Raw genomic sequence first — 16,560 nt, forward strand, 5'->3', positions numbered from 1 at the left:
ATTATTTTAATTAGATAATATTCAAATAATTTTGTATTAATTATAACTTCTGAAGAAGATAAAGATCATTTCCTTGTTTCTTCATATTTTGCTTAAGGAAAAATTTTTCCAGATTCCAGCATCAGAAGTCCTAATGAATGATGGCCTTCAGCAAAGTATGGATATGATCATGGATATGTTTTGTCCTCCAGGAGTAAAAATTGGTAGGCAGTAATATTTGACAATCCATTCATTCTTTTTCTTGAAATAATACCTAGCATATGGCTAAGCTGTGGACTTTTAGAGGTATTAAAAACTTTGAAATCTGAATCCAAATAAATTACTAAGTAGTGATTGATTATACTGTATGATCTACCTGTTGAAGAAGATAGTGGCAGGGATAAAATAGGTATGAATCATAATTCCTGAAATGAAAAAAGTTTTTTAAAATATTTTGAAATATTGATATAACAGGGGGGAGGCAATTTTGATCACAAGCACATTTGATATGATGCTTATGCATACAGACAGTTGAAATTAAACCAACAGGGATGAAATTTTGACAAGAAACATTTCCTACAACAAACTCATTTAGCCTGTTTAATTCAATTGAATTAAATTGAATTGAATTGAATTGTCTATTCAATATTAACTAGTTTCAGATTTTACAAGTTTTTATTTTACTAAATATTTTTGTCAGCTTTAGTTGTTTTCTGTGTAACATTTGATTCATCAACCAGTCTTCAGGTCAAATTGTATTGATTACACCTACTGCCACTGATTTTTCCTTTTGTGGCCATTATTTCTCTTTGCATTGAAACTTGCAGATCTAAGTCATTTTAAGACAATTTGACTTCTAATAGTTTTTCATCAGTAACAAATTTTACCACCTGCAGCTCTAGCTGTTGTCAGTTTAACGTTTATAGGTTATTTTAAGTCAGGTTTTATTTTCCCCTGGTCAGTCTTTGCATTCTATAACAATTCCAAAAAGATAGTTTTTGTACATCCATAACTAAGTCTAACTTACATACTTTTATTTGATGTCACCTTTTATTTTTGTTGGCTGCTTGGATTCTTTTGGATAAATTTCTGCAAATAAAACTGCCATATCAAAAAGCATAGGCCTGATAGGCTTTTGATACCTACTGCCAGATTGCTTTTCAAGAGCATTTTACCTATTTATGGTTCTACCAGCAGTGTAGGAGAGTGCCTGTCTTGCTTGACCCTTGCCAGTAGTGAGGACTATATTAAATGTCTTTCAAATTCAAACTTCAAGAAATATTAACAAACTGTTCTAGAAGTTATAAACAGATTTACTGTGGTCATGACCAAAGCTTGGGAAATGGTATCTACGGCTGCCAACATTGCTTGGACACAATACCTGGTACACCTGATGGGAATTTCAACTAGACAGATGTAGGGGTGAGCTGGTTTCTTTGTAGTCAACCAAGAAAAACAAAACAGGGGAGATCAGTAAGTGATCAGCAGAAAAAAAAGGAATAAAAGTTGGGAATGACGTAGATTACTACCTTTGCTATCAAATATTTTGAAAAACCCCACATTTAATGACTTTCCTGTTGTTGGGAAAAATTCTAATTAGTCAGAATTGCTACAAAACAATAACATGAATCCAGTGTGTATTTGGAAGAGCAGATAATGGTAAATGTGGTGAGTGTATTTATTTACTTTTCAAGCTAAATTAAATATGCTAATCTTACTAGCTAAGCATTATGCTTAGATACATATTTCAGAGTTATTTGTTTAGTTTTAATGGTTAAATAGCATTTCTTTTTTTGATTTGTAGATGCATATCCATGGTTGGAATGCTTCATCAAGTCGTATAATGTCACAAGTGGAGCGGAGCAGCAAATTTGCTATCAGATTTTTGACACCACAGTTGCAGAAGATCTTATCTAATTTTGACATTCAACTTAGCATATGTAAAATGCTATAATTTTGGAAAACATTACTATTTTCTATGAGATTGCTATAAAAGACATAAGAGATTTTAGCTCTGTAGTTTATTTTCCATTTTAACCAGTATTTAAAAATTTTTTGACAAATAGGCATGTGTTATCTTAATACCCTCTTATAAGTTAAAAATGTTCCTGTTGCTCAAAATATTCAGTATGATGGCTGTGAGGGATATAAAAGAGAGACATCGAATAAATAAGGACTGTGTTTTCATTTACTCTTTACTCTCCTCCTTTCAGAGAAGCTATTTTGTTACCCTACCCTAAAAATCACTCTCCCTATTGGTTTTTCCATGTATCAGCCACTGATTTCTCTGCCATCCATCATGCCTGCTTGAGCTTCTTTTTCTGTCCTGATTTTTATATCAGCAATTTGGATGACTTTAGCATGTATATGGGATTAGGAAATGTCCTTACCTTAAATCTTCCACTCTTACTGAGTGCAAGGATTTGATCTGTTTTGTTTTTATGCAAAGGGATCTGCTTGAACAAGTACTCCTTGAAGAAATGCTTGTCTGAGTGAGCTACAGTGTGCTTGAAAAGAGTGATTTGCTTTAAGTGGAAGTAGAATTGCTTTCTTTGGGTGCTGATTTTGACTAATTGAGGATAAATCCATTTTTTCAGACCTGAAATATGTGCTTTGATTGCTTGTTTCTCTACATGATATTAGAAGTTATTCCATTCCTACTCAACCTAATCAAGTGGTCAGATCTGCAATGTTAGCGACTTACATATGTTACCCTTTTTGTTAGGGTCTTATGTAAAATATACTTATATTTCAGGTTGAACATTGAATGAGAAATTAACTCAGTATGATAGTCTGCTTTTTACCTGATGATATTTGTCAAATTTAAAAGCATGAAATTCAGTTTTATACAAATGCTTCTGTATATTTGTATATATGTAAAGATTTATGTATGTTATTTGCTGAAGGCTGAGAGATACAGATCTGCCTAGTTCAATATTAGTGAAGAATAAATAAATGTACACATTTCAGCTGTTTCATTTATTTGCCCTATGTTGAGCTGAGGCATGATTTGGAGTGAAGAATCAAAGCAAGTGTGTCAATATAGCAGATATTTAGGACTGTCTACACACCAAGTACCATACTAAGTAAGCACTTAACGTGTATTTTAGTTTCAAAACAACCCATCTTCCTGATAAGAAAACTGAGGTTTCACTGATCAGCTGACTTGACTAAATGCATACAATTATTAAATGCCGGTCAGCACTTGAATCCAGGTAGTCTCTGTTCAGGGGCTGCATTGTTAGCCACTGCAGGACTCTGGAGCAAAAGCTGGTATGGGGTTTTCTACAAGTGAGTTCTCTCTTAAATATCTGAAGTAACATTGCAGATAGAACCAAAAGGCTTTTCACACCTTATTGGCCAAAAGGATTGAATATCTGATTTCCTCTGCTCATAATAACTCTAAATTCGAATTCCTGAGTATATTAGCACATCTCGAGACCTAACTACCCATCTGCCCCATCGCCGAATTATCAGCTTGTTCGAGACAATGGAAGAGACCGACGCTGCTGTTTTGGAGATGTACACTCTTGGTTCAAAACATATTCAAGGAAAAACTTTTAAGAAATGTTTTAAGAAATTTTTGGTATTGGTGGTATGCTAGGGACACAAAAGTGAGAGAGGCATTTTCTCTTCGGGAAGCACCCAGTCTAGGAGAGTAAGTGTCAGAGGTGCAGGGAGTGCCTCACGTGTCAGCCTGTGCTGTCTGCCAGTTAATAAAGTAAAACTATGAATTTTCATGATTTCTCTTTACCTTTTGTTTTGTTTAGTAAACCCCTACATTGTCATCATTTTTGTTTTTTTTAACTTTTCAGTTTTGAACAAGAAGAGTTTGTCAACCCCTAGTGTTTATCCAGCAGTGATGTATGTGCCTGACCCTAATCGGGAAGCCAAGTGTAAGGGGAGTTCCATTTCTGGAGCAACAACTAGGTGATAGTTCATCGTGCCCAAATTTGAGCCCTGTCCCCTTTGTAGTCCGTGTGACTATTGGTAGAATCTTCCTGTCAGATTTTAAATTACATAAATTTAAGAACGTAGTATGCGTACAGCCTCTTCCTCAGTCTCCAGTCTCCGCGGCATCCATTGTTTCAGACACTACTGGATTCTCTTGAGGCCTCCACGCTGTTCTGTATGAGGAAGAGAGTGCATGTCTCAGAAAATCTGAGGCAGTCGATTCCTCTTTATCTAGATGTGATAATGAAAAGTGCTCTGCTCACAGGCTCTTTCTGTGGCCACCTCATACCGCTTTATTTGAGGGAACTATACCTGCCGAGAAGGAGTGCATCATTCCCCATTTCGTTTTACCCTGGTCATGTTGCACATTGGGTGTTGTTTCTAAATAAATAGAGAAAGGCTGGTGTTGGTGGAACAGAAGGAGCTGAATACATCTTTGACTACCTGGGAAAGCAGTCTCCACACAATACTGGCTGCCCGGTTTTCAAATCTGTAGATCCTGTACCCAAGCTACTTGCACACACAGGAATGGGCCAAAATCTTTCTCCTGCCTGTGCCCCAGCTGACTGCTCTTTTGTTTCCGAAGTCAACGCATGCATTTGTCACTAATTGTGACTCTCAATCCAGCCAATCTCTTCTGTACTCTATGGAAGCTTTCATTGGTATCTGGGGAAAATGCTAACATTCTTCTGATTATTTTCAGTATTTTGAATTTTGACCATGCATTTCATCAAGTTTTGTTTTTATCTAGAATTTTTTTTTTAATGAAAGTGATATGTACTTGTAAGAATTTGAAACAGCATAAAGTATGTAAGGTTGAACTAATTCGTGCTTTAACTAGTACCCCAGAGGAAACCACTTTTAACAATTTGGTGTATAATTTTCCAGACTGTTTTCCCGGAGAACATGTAAGTATGTGTATATATACATTTTTTTTAAATAGCATTATGCTATGAATATATTTTGCAACTTGCCTCTGTCACTTTGTAGAGTGGATTTTGGTTTTTTATGTCAGTACACGTAGAGAAACTTGTTTGTAATCATTCAGCATAAGTCACTTTTTAGTGGGGAATTCTCCAATCATTTCACTTTCTATTTTTGTAGTGGTTTGGGGTCTAAGTGTTCTTCTTATGCCAATTTTGGAATTTTATATTTTTATAGAATGTATTCTGTTGTTGACTTTATTACCTTATAGTTATTCATAATATTATTTTTATTACCCAGCTTGTATTTTATCTGGTGTATTTTCCCTTTAAATAAACCTGGAGCCCCTGGGACCTGGTTTCACTATATCTCCTGGAGTTTTTCAAGTGATCGGAATTTTGAAAGTCTGTCCAGACTTCCTAATACAGGTTAGGACGCTGCCATGACATAGCTGTCTTGAAATATTCTTTTATGCTTTAAAGAACTCATTGTGAAAAGAATTACGTTAATATAAAAAAGGAGAACGCCTCCGGTAGTGCTTTTCATTAGGAAATTCAAGTTCTATGAATGATATGGTGAGTCACACTCAAGTTCTAGAACATCATTTTAGGTGAAATAAAAAAATTTCTTCCTCTGCTGCTCCCTCAGTGTCTCTGGATAGTGACAAAGCCTCCCACCCACTCTAGAAAGAGGGGGAACTAGACAGCTCGTAAAATCTGGGCAGAGTGATCTTTCTTGTTTTCCCTCGGGTACTTGGAAATAGTATCGAAACTCACCAGCGCGCTCAGGTATGTGAGCTCATATCTTTTGGCAGTCAGGAAATGAATCAGTAGCCCTATGTATTATTTTTCCCTGCAGTATTGTGATTTAAGCTGTTAGAAAGTTTGAGATCACTTAGGGTTTCAAAGTGATGATCATCTTACATGGAGATTAATGGCCCTTCCATTCAGGACTGCATTTGATGGGTAGAGAACTATTAGGCATCAATTACAATGATAAGGATAATGCATCAATGTGCTGATGCCCCCTCAGATGTGCTGATTGATGAAACATGGATAGTTCAGAGACTCCTCTGCTATTTTTAGACCATAACAACATCCTGATGAATGTCTATTTTTTCCCCTTGAAATCTAGGCCACAAGGTCGCATTTGTATTCATGTGTGTGTGTCTGGGCGCGCGCGCGTTTGTTCTCTGCTTTGAGTTCACTTTGCAGGGCACTATGTTGGAATTTACTTTGACAACCTCGTCCACAACTGCCAAAGAAAGACATTTTCAACTTGTGTGAAAGTTTCTTTTATTTCGTCTATTCACAATACTTTGAAGATATGGAGCATGTGTTTATTGAAAGCCTTATCTCTATTAATAAAATATTCCATCAAATATTGTTGCAGTTTCTAAACAGGTACCTTTTCATATACAACCCTGAAGCCCTGGTATATACCTTTTTTTTTTCTCCTGTACCTTCAGAATGATTTTTCCCTTCTGTGAAATATGAACTCCCAGATAAAAGCCGATTTGTCTTTACATATAACTCTATTCCTCAGCAGATTTTTGTCCTCCATTAGAGGGCAAAGTCCTTCTAGAATTTCTCTTGCCAAGTTTAGCTACCTCATAAATGATTTTCTGTCCCAAGCTGCTGTTAGAGTTCATAGGAATGGTAACATTTAAAAATCACAATTGGAGTCAGATGAAAATATTGCTTGTGATAGATAGGCACGGTTCTGGTTTTATTGGGTTGTATAGGAAGTCCTGTGTGCTTACTCCCCATTAGATGGGGTTCTCGAATGATAAACTTGCCCTTAAATTTTGGAATCATTAACAAATATTTCTGCACAATGATCAAAGCTTAAATGGAGGTTAAGATAAAGAATACAGAGTACAGAATAGGCACTTAAAAGTCAGCTCATACATTCATTTATAATTCATACTGTGTCTATCCAAAAAGAGTTGGATGTGGTTTATAATAAAAGACAGACATGGGACACAATCTGTAGAATTAGGGCAAGAAGACAGGAGCTAAATAAAGAGAAGAGCGTTAATTCAAAATTCCTAACCTATGGGCTACTGCAGGTTTTGAACAATACTTCTACATGAAGATGCAACAGGTTACATAGTTCTTATTAAATAACAAGAATGATGTTATTAGATACAAACCTTTTATTAGTCTCAATTTTAAGACAAGGTGGATTTTTTAAAATGTGAAACAACAATTTTTGAATTAATATTACTTGAAACTTGATCCAAAATGGTGAGAGGTAAGCTCTGCAAATGGAAGAAATAAAGCAGGGGAATTTCCCACTGGCTATCCACCTTTTGGCTCTTATATGAAGCACTTTTTTTTTTTGGTTTTGTTATTAATGATTAAAGTGTTTCAAATACCTATGCATATTCAAGAATTATTAGAAGCATTAATGAATTACCACAGGAGAAAAAAAAATCAATTCCCTTCAGATGCAAATATCACTGAGACAATTAGCTCTTTTTACCTTTTTCTTTTCTAGTTGCAGGTAATGAAATAAAAGAGATGTCTGTATTCAATGTTTCATGTCAGGAAGAATATGAGTTTTAATGAATCTCAGTTCTTAGGAAGATAATATGCTCCAGTATTTCACCTTCAGTGTTCCAGGGAAGGTATTGCTTTAGTCATAAGCAAAACAAGCTTCACACTGGTGCCCAGCTGGGAATTTGCTGGGAGAGTATTTTATCTACACCAGATTTACTAAGTACTAACTGCCCAAACGTTAGATCTAGTCATCTTGATTCGTCTCTTTCATTAACAGCCCACAAGCAGTCCATTTGAAAAATCATCATAGATCGCTCTTTAAAGTTCATCCAGAATTTGACTACTACTTAGCACCTCCTCTGCTACCATGCTGGCCATGCGACCATCTTCTGCCTTGACTACAGCCGTATCTCCCCAACTGGCCTTTCTGCTTCCACAATTTCTGCACATGGAATATTCTCCATACAGCAGCCAGACTGATTGATTAAAACGTAAGGCCAATACCATCATTTTCCAGTGTTTTCTAATGTCACACAGTGAGCTTACCATGGCCTTCACGGCCCAATGCGATCCATTTCCTTACTCCCTCTCTGACATCTTTTACTATTACATTTTTCCTCCCACTCCTCTCCACTGGTCCCCTTGTTTGCGTACCAGGCAGTCTCTCCTTTCATGGACTTTGTAACTTGATGTTGTTACTTTAGTCTGGACATTGTTGAACTCTTCCAGGTTCCTTGTTTCCCACCTCCCCCCGATCCTCTGCAACATATAAGGTTAGGCCTTTCTAACCTTATGGGAAGGCCTCCCCTGATCATGTAAAGACCACTCTACCCCATCATGCTTCATTCCCCACCCCTGACTTAATTTTCTCTATTGCACTTATCCATCTGACATTGTTTTACTAGTTCATACTGTTTCGCTTTCCTAAAAAAAATGAGCTCCCTAGAAACAGGGAGTTTGATTTGTTCACTGCTATTTACCCAGTGCCTAGAAGTTCCTGGCATATAATAGTTGCTTAGTAATATTCCTAGAACCAAAAAAATATTTGAGACTCAAAATCTGACAATACTAGAATTTATTAGCACCTAAAGTGATACGAACATTTAAAGGGATTTCTGGCACGCAGAAATTTAAAAATGAAACCTAGATGGCAGAGGAGTAAGATGTGGAGATCAACTTTACTAGTATGAACGGAGGCAGAAGAACGGATAAGTGACCTGGAAGATAAAATAGTGGAAATAACTGCCACAGAGCAGAATAAAGTAAGAAGAATGAAAAGAATTGAGGACAGTCTCAGAGACCTCTGGGACAACATTAAACGCACGAACATTCGAATTATAGGGGTCCCAGAAGAAGAAGAGAAAAAGAAAGGGACTGAGAAAATATTTGAAGAGATGTTAAAATAAATAAATTAAAACCCAGGTAACTTTGATGCAGATTGAACAAAGATTCTATGGGTCTGAAGCTCAGTAATTTGCATTTTTAGCAATCTCCCCAGGTGATACCTTTCAGGTAAAAGATTCAGAACCATTATTTTAGAAATTATTTAGAGTATGAAGTCTGTAACTGCTTGCTTCATTTAATTTACCTGCCTGGTCTTGCAAGCATTTGAGTTGAAGCACCTTGAACTAGAATCTGAACCAGTCTGTGGTTCTTAGCCTTGGCTTCATATTATAATCACCTGGGAGGGAGCTTTAGCAGCATTGGATCCTTGGGCTCTTGCTCTGGACTGCATGGATTCAACCCCTGTCTACACCCCCAAACTAGTTGTTTGACCTTAGGCAGATTGGTTAGCCTCTCATGAAAACTGAGAATAGTAATAGTGCCCACCTCAGAAAACCATGCGGAAGTGGAAGGGTGGGGCAGAGTGGATTAAATGAAATAATATATGTAAAACACTTAGAATTTGGCACATAGGAAATCCTCATAAAGGATTAGATATGAATACTAAGCTTTGGTGACAAAAACCAATCTTTATTGCTATTCTCTTAGAAACAAGATTTGAAATTTATTTATCCTTCTACTTTGGATTCCTTAACATCCAAGCAAGCTCTGCTGCTGTGGTGCCAAAGGGAAACAGCTACACACTTGGGGTCACTCCAGACCCAGTCTAGTGAAGCTATTACAAAAATGGGACTGTAATGGAGTGAATATCATTGGACCAAATGACCAAAGAATCCTCTCCTAAGAGGATTATCTTGGATAGTTTTATTATTTCAAGTCCCATTTTCTCAATATCTCATTTTTATTGTGAAAAATACAGAGAAACAAAGTAACGTAAGATAAACAACAGTCATTATGGGTCTGTAGGTTTGATTTTTATTTTTAAGTAGAGGGATAGCTTGACTAAGTGACAAGAGGAGGAATCTGAACGTCCAAGTGTGCAATCACTGAGAAAGTTGAAAATATTTTTTCTGATTAAAATCTGCAACTCTGAAACAATGATGGAAAAGGAAGAAACAATCGTATGTAAATTTGATGGAGAATTTTTTTGCATTGTAGTCAGTTCATAGAAGTCTCTTCAGTTTCTGCATTTGAGTCACTTAAAACTAAAATACAAATAAAGCTACGGATTTCCCAATGCTTATATCATTCAGAAATAGTTACATTTAATAAGTCATTCACTAGCCATTAGTTGTTCAGAGAGTCATCAAGGAAATTTTTTCTTAATATTGGATAGGATCTAATTTTGGAATGAGCTTATATGACTCCACATACCTGTCTCTTCTTCGTGTAATAGCGATTTGAACAAAGAGTAATGATGTAATACACTACTAATGTTGTGTCCCTATGGTTTTATTAAATCTAAATGCAAATCAAAATGCATTTTTTATACCAGTGTATTTGGTGAGATATTTTAAATGCTTATTTTATGGTTCCACAGACTAAAACTGACACCTATTTGAAAGCATTGAATTTTCAGTATTGAATGTGCAAATTACTTTCTACTCTAAGATCACAAAAAGAGCATGTGATACATATCATAATTTATCTACCTCAGAAAATAAGCTTTGGTTCTTATAGAGAGGACACACATTAGGTACTTAAAATTTACTGAAACCTGGCTTCCATGTATCCCTCAGTCTTTCTGACACAACACTTGCTTATTGTAAGATAGTGATAAAACCAGTCTTTCAGAACCAGACCATACCTGCAGGATCACGGCAGAGGGGGTTAAACCCCATGGCACAATTCAGTTACTTCCCTTATAAGGGAAGCCAACACTGCAAATATTCATAACATGATTTCCCTAGATCCACTCTAAATAGATCAATGTTCTTTTGGAAAGTTAAAATCCACTTCATACTTGCCTTAATCATTGGCTCTTTACCAGAAATTCCTCTCTGCCAAAAGAATACCTAGTGAGAGGTTGAACCTCTCTTGCAAGAGCTTCAGTTTTTGGTTCAAGGCCTTAGACCTTCATAAAATGCAAATAAGTCTAGAAAGAAGGTAACATTTTGTTGTTATGAATATTTAAAATCAGTATAAAATCTGGGACTTCCCTGGCAGTCCAGTGGTTAAGACTCTGCGCTTCCACTGCAGTGGGCACGGGTTCGATCCCTGGTTGGGGAACTAAGATCCTTCATGACGCACGATGCGGCCAAAAAAAAAAAAAACTAGTATAAAATCTTCAGGGATGTTTTATTGGAAATAGAGGACTGTGCAGGGTTCCCAGGTACAGGAGTAAGAAGCCCACACCTGGGGAGGGCCCCTCACAGACTGCAGTGGGGTGGCACCAGCCTCTAAGAAGTTTGGAAGAAGAGGCAGAACTAGAAGATGAAGTTGCTTACCCTGCATCTCACCTTCTGGAAATCAGCAAACTGGATATCCAGTCCCTGCCTTCACACTAATTCACTTAATCCTGAGTCAGGCTCTTAACTTCTCTGGACTCTCATCTATAGACCATTTGTCTCCAAGTTTTCACCACTGATTAGTTTGAAAAGGTTATACCTGTGAAATTTCACCTATTAAATAAGAATTTGTTTCTCATTTTTATTTATTGAAAACAACAGTAAATAAGTGTTTTTGGTCTGATTAATATAATTAGTGCCGTCTAACTAAATTCATATAATCCTAAGCAAAAACAAGGAATCAGTGCAGATTTCTCATGAGTAACTGTCCAACTTTTTAAGCTTTTTGAAAAGTTGAAAATGGTTTAAGAACCCCACTTTCTACCCACTGCTCCTTTAAAGTCCTCTAATAGTTCAGAAGTCCAGATGGTAAACCAGTGAACCAGGATGATCTTTAAAATCCCTCCCGTTTTAAATCCACATTTCTTGGATTTAATGGATCTTGGTTTCAGTTTTGCCAGAGACACTTCTGTTGTATTCAGCTATTGTTAGCTGCCCTGAAATAGGGCTTCGCTCTACCCAGTAACAAATGTCTTACACGATCTAACTAAAAGCCTTAATTTAATGAGCATTTTCAGTGGAAAGAGGGAAGGAAACAATAGAGGACTGCTTTACAGGCTGCCTTTCAGGCATCATTTAAGAACAAACAAACCCTAAAGCAGCCTAACGAAAAAGTAAATAGAACCCCAAAATACTATCACCAGTTCAGATTAATCACTGACCTTTATTCATTTCACAATTCCTTTCCTGTTGGGTTTCTTTCCTCTTCCAAGATGAGAATTCCTCTTTGGCATCTGAAAGATCTTTCTGGGAGAACTGTAGATTATCTGTGTTCATTTCAGTGTTTTAAGAAAAAGGAAAATTAATTACTGAGATCCTTCTTCATCTGAATGGAGTTTTTTTACTATTAATTTCAATCTGTAATAAGTTGAACACTAGTGTTCTGGCAAACCAAAATGGAATCATTAATATTCTTTAAATTCCTGGCAGTTCATTTAGGAAATAGGTGATATTTTAAATGGAAATTTACAGACTTAAAGAAATAATAATGTACATTCAAATAACCCTTTACAAATTATAATGCATGTCCATGGAGTATAGACGGTAATATTGATTTGCCCTGGATTCTCTTATGTCCCGCCTCCAACCTTGGAGTAATAATTGATTTGAATTTCTCTATTTGTAGAGAGAACTCACAAATACGTTTCCATGTATGTGTATGAATTAAATAGATAAAGGGATAAATATGATTTTACAACGTTTATTTAGTGTCTATCTCTCTCCAGGTTATTCTACTTTTATGAACTATGAAAAATTGAGCATGACAATAACATCCCAAAAATACTATTTAGGAAAAGTGGGAACAACCATAATGTCCCAGAATACTAATTAGATAAATTATAAGTCATACCCCCAAATTGTAATATAATGCAGCCCTCAAATATCATGTTTCAGAAGAATATTTAAGAACCTTCTTATATTTACTGTTACAGGTAAAAAGAAAGGCGTATACTAACAATCTGACCCCATTTCAGTATGTGTGTCTGTGCATTTATTCAATGAGCACATTTCATGAGCCTTTACTTTGTTCAGAGCACTGTGATGAGAACTGGCAATACAGCTCTCGACAAAACAGTCCCTTCCCTCAAAACCATACACATGCCAACAATTACAGGTAGAACCAACCAGAATGCTAACAGTTTGGGATTTTTTTGAACCTGTCTACACTTTTCAGAATCCCATGAAGATCATGTATTGACTCATATTTGGACTAAAGCATAAACTCATTTTTGTAACTTTATAATCATTTTATGCTTAGATGAGGAGAAATTCCAGCAGAAAGAAAGCAGTCTCATTACATCATGGCAGTTATAATAGTCTTCACATGTTGCTACTCTCTAGAATAAGAAGGAAAACTAATAAAAAGAGCATACTGGACTTCCCTGGTGGCACAGTTGTTAAGAATCTGCCTGCAAATGCAGGTGACACGGGTTCGAACCCTGGTCCGGGAAGATCCCACATGCCACAGAACAACTAAACCCGTGCACCACAACTACTGAGACTGCACTCTAGAGCCTGCGAGCCACCACTACTGAGCCCACGTGCCACAACTACTGAAGCCTGTGCTCTAGAGCCTGCGTGCCACAGCTACTGAGACCACGTGCCACAACTACTGAAGCCCATGCACCTAGAGCCCATGCTCTGCAGCAAGAGAAGCCACTGCAATGAGAAGTCCGCGCACCGCAACAAAGAGTAGCCCCCACTCGCCGCAACTAGAGAAAGCCCAAGTACAGCAACGAAGACCCAACGCAGCCAAAAAAAAAAAAAAGAAGAAGATCATACTATTTTCTGGTATTTTCATTTTGCAGCTAAGAGAGGCTTCCTTTAAAAATTGTCAAGTCTCCAGGGAGAATGATACAAAAAAGGAAGAACAGTACTATATTATTAATGCTTTGGCTATTCAAAATTTGTATAAAATCACTTAATTTAACATCTTCTCAATAAAGTAGAACACCACATATGGTCTGTCATTTTTAATTATGATAAAAAATCTCATTTAATGATCTCATTAGTTTATCAATTTATAATTATTATTGGAAAAACTTTTTTGATTCCACTAGGTTTCTAGATGTAACGTATAATTCAAAAAAAGCCTTGCTGATTTTAAGTTAACATCATGTAAAATAAGTCTTCTACATTTTGCATAAGCTTCACATTAAGCAGAATTCATTATTTCTTATGTCCTTGATGAGAAGGTTAATTTTTGTTAGGACTTTGTAGATGAATATACGTTCAAATTAATATTAAAAGATTTGACAGGAGCTTTTTAAGTTGTGAATTAGGCCATGATTTCAATGATTAAATTTTGCTACACCCTTAAATAGATACCAAAATCATGGGACAGAGAAAATAACAGTAAACTTTAAATAACCAAGGAAATTCACATTTCTGCTGGCAGTAGACCATTTAAGCCTTATTCATAAAATTAAGGTAATTAATACATTTCTTTGTCTTCACTTGAGTGATTTTGAATTTGATAGGCAGAAAATAATCCATTTGATACATCTTTTCTGCAGTACTCAAAATTTTCTATTTCACCCACTTTGAGCCAATACGGTTTTTGTCCTTTGAATTTGCTTATTCCTCCATCAGAAATTCATTTGCAACTGCTTTCCAAAAGGAGAAGGGGATGAATTTGGGGCTTGTGAATTCTAAAGAAACTTATTGCACATGTTACAAATACTGCTTTCAACTTCAACAGCTTAAAATGTTGACTTTGTATCTGAAACATAACGTTCCAATCTTGAATATGAGGGAGAATGTCAGAATACTAACTGGTTTTCCTATGAAGCCACTATCCATATCTCTTTAAAGATCTTTTGATCTCAAATCTGAGTAAAAATATCAGAAGTTCTATGAGATCAATCTTGCATTAAATCCAAACCAAATTGTCCTTGTTCTTGTCTTGTCTTATCCTGATAGAACAAATAAGCTAAAAAAATTGTGTCTATTGGAAAGCCAATATCTGTCTAAAAGTTAAAAACCATGAATGAATTTAGATGGGTTTAGAAACTTTTTGTTTCTTCATAAAAGCTTTGTCAGGCAATGAATTTTACTGGATAGTTTACCTGGTGCATTTAGGTGAGTCTTTTGTCCATTCATTTAACATTTATGCATGAATCTGCCATGTAACAATAATAATTCATAATCCACTGTGATTATCAAGAACAAATTGAATAACTCTGTATACGTGAGATTCTGAACAAGAATGGAAATATCCAGTGAGCCAGGAATGTTCTTGTAACTGAGAAAAGTCAGCCAGACTCAAATGTCTTGGTGGTTTTGGGATAAATTTAGCATGTGATCTACCACGAACAACTGCTTCCTTGGACTACATTTTTTTTTTCAAGTTCAGGTATAAATATATTTGCCATCTTCTGAAGTACTACCTGTCTTCTGTAGTGAACTTTTATAAGAACTAAAGAAGAAGCTTTTGTGAAGTTTACCAGGGTATTTGCCTTTTATAAAATTATTGCAAAGCATTTTCGTTAAAGTCAGCAGAAAACTCAAGATCTTAGAAATCTTCATTTTCTGATCTCAAATGCAAATACATTTGGCCTTTAAATTTTCTCCATAATTTAAATCAAAATAACAAAGATTATTCACAATTTTGTCCTAAATACCAGTACAAAACAAAACATCAAAATAAATATTTTATAGATGTGTACCATTATATAAGGAAAAAATTTTGTTGAGAAAATTGGTTTGTTTGAAATAGATTTTATTTCAAATAAGCAGAGACAGAGATAGCCTAATACAGTTTGATAGCTGTCCATAGGCTCTTCAATCATTCTTTTTTTTTTTTTTTTTTTTTTTACTTTTATTTGCATTTATTTTTTGCAGCATTTATTCCCGGGCCATAAGTTTTTGTTTCTTCAATTTCTTCTGGGATATCTTTTTCTTCTGGGCAACCTCCTCTTCTGGTTTAGGAACAATCTGTTCTTTTTCAGTAAGGATCATCTCAATGTGGCAGGGAGAGCTCATGTATGGGTTGATCCGACCGTGAGCTCTGTATGTCCTGCGCTGCATCTTGGGGGCTTTGTTCACCTGGGTATGCTCAATGACCAGAGAATCTACATCTAAGCCCTTAAGTTCAGCATTACTCTCTGCATTTTTGAGCAGGTGCAGTAAAAATTCAGCACTCTTTTTGGGCCACCGACCCTGCGTCCAGCCCCACTGTTTGGCCTGGGCACACCTACCAACTCCACCATTGTAACGACGGAACGGCACACACTGCTTCTTTAAAGTGACATCCTTCAGATACTTGGTGGCTTTTCGGATATGCATACCCTTAATGGCCTGGGCTGTTTCACGAGTGTTCTTAAAGTGAACACGAAGATTTGAACCTCTCGACTTGCATGATTTTGTGGGGTTTTCTGGGTCAAGTTAATAGCAAACCATTTTGAGAGGTCACCTCAGGCCGCTGACCGGAAAAGGACAATCATTCTTTTTTAAATCTAGTTTTATTAAGATGTAATTGACATATAATATTGTGTAAGTTTAAGGCATACCATGTGTTGATTTGATACACTTATATATTGCAAAATGATTACCACTTTAGTGTTAGCTAAAACCTCTGCCACATCAAATAATTACTCTTTATATATTTCTCACCATGCTTAACGATTGGTGAGACTTCTCTTCACTCCCTTAATATATTTATTTTGGAGCTCTGGTTATTTCCATTATACATTCTCTTCTTTGATTACCTTTTCTTAGAAATGAGAGAGTATGTGATTAAAATGAATCAGGTTAAAATTCTGTGTGAGAAACTGCATTTGTATCAT

General features: G+C 36.1%; 2 protein-coding genes across 4 annotated transcripts in view; one reads left to right on the plus strand and one right to left on the minus strand.

Annotated features, from left to right (window-relative positions):
* Positions 1-3,717, plus strand: part of POT1 (protection of telomeres 1) — an 88,992-nt gene extending 85,275 nt beyond the window's left edge. For all 3 annotated transcript variants that reach the window (XM_059933473.1, XM_059933474.1, XM_059933475.1), the window contains 2 exons: positions 98-203; positions 1,784-3,717. In XM_059933473.1, coding sequence (XP_059789456.1) covers positions 98-203; positions 1,784-1,896 — 219 coding nt within the window. In that variant the 3' untranslated portion in view covers positions 1,897-3,717. The remainder of the gene's footprint in view (positions 1-97; positions 204-1,783) is intronic.
* An 11,856-nt stretch (positions 3,718-15,573) lies between these two features.
* LOC132371414 (large ribosomal subunit protein uL22-like) lies at positions 15,574-16,188 on the minus strand. Its single transcript, XM_059932660.1, has one exon. The coding sequence runs from the start codon at positions 16,058-16,060 to the stop codon at positions 15,620-15,622; it is 441 nt and encodes a 146-aa protein (XP_059788643.1). The 5' UTR covers positions 16,061-16,188; the 3' UTR covers positions 15,574-15,619.
* Between the last annotated feature and the right edge of the window lie 372 nt (positions 16,189-16,560).

The sequence above is a fragment of the Balaenoptera ricei genome, chromosome 9 (assembly GCF_028023285.1).
Source record: "Balaenoptera ricei isolate mBalRic1 chromosome 9, mBalRic1.hap2, whole genome shotgun sequence".
Classification (NCBI taxonomy): domain Eukaryota; kingdom Metazoa; phylum Chordata; class Mammalia; order Artiodactyla; family Balaenopteridae; genus Balaenoptera; species Balaenoptera ricei.

Excerpts from the sequence above, each read along its gene's own strand:
- LOC132371414 (XM_059932660.1), bottom strand. The coding sequence starts at position 16,060 with ATGCATATCCGAAAAGCCACCAAGTATCTGAAGGATGTCACTTTAAAG.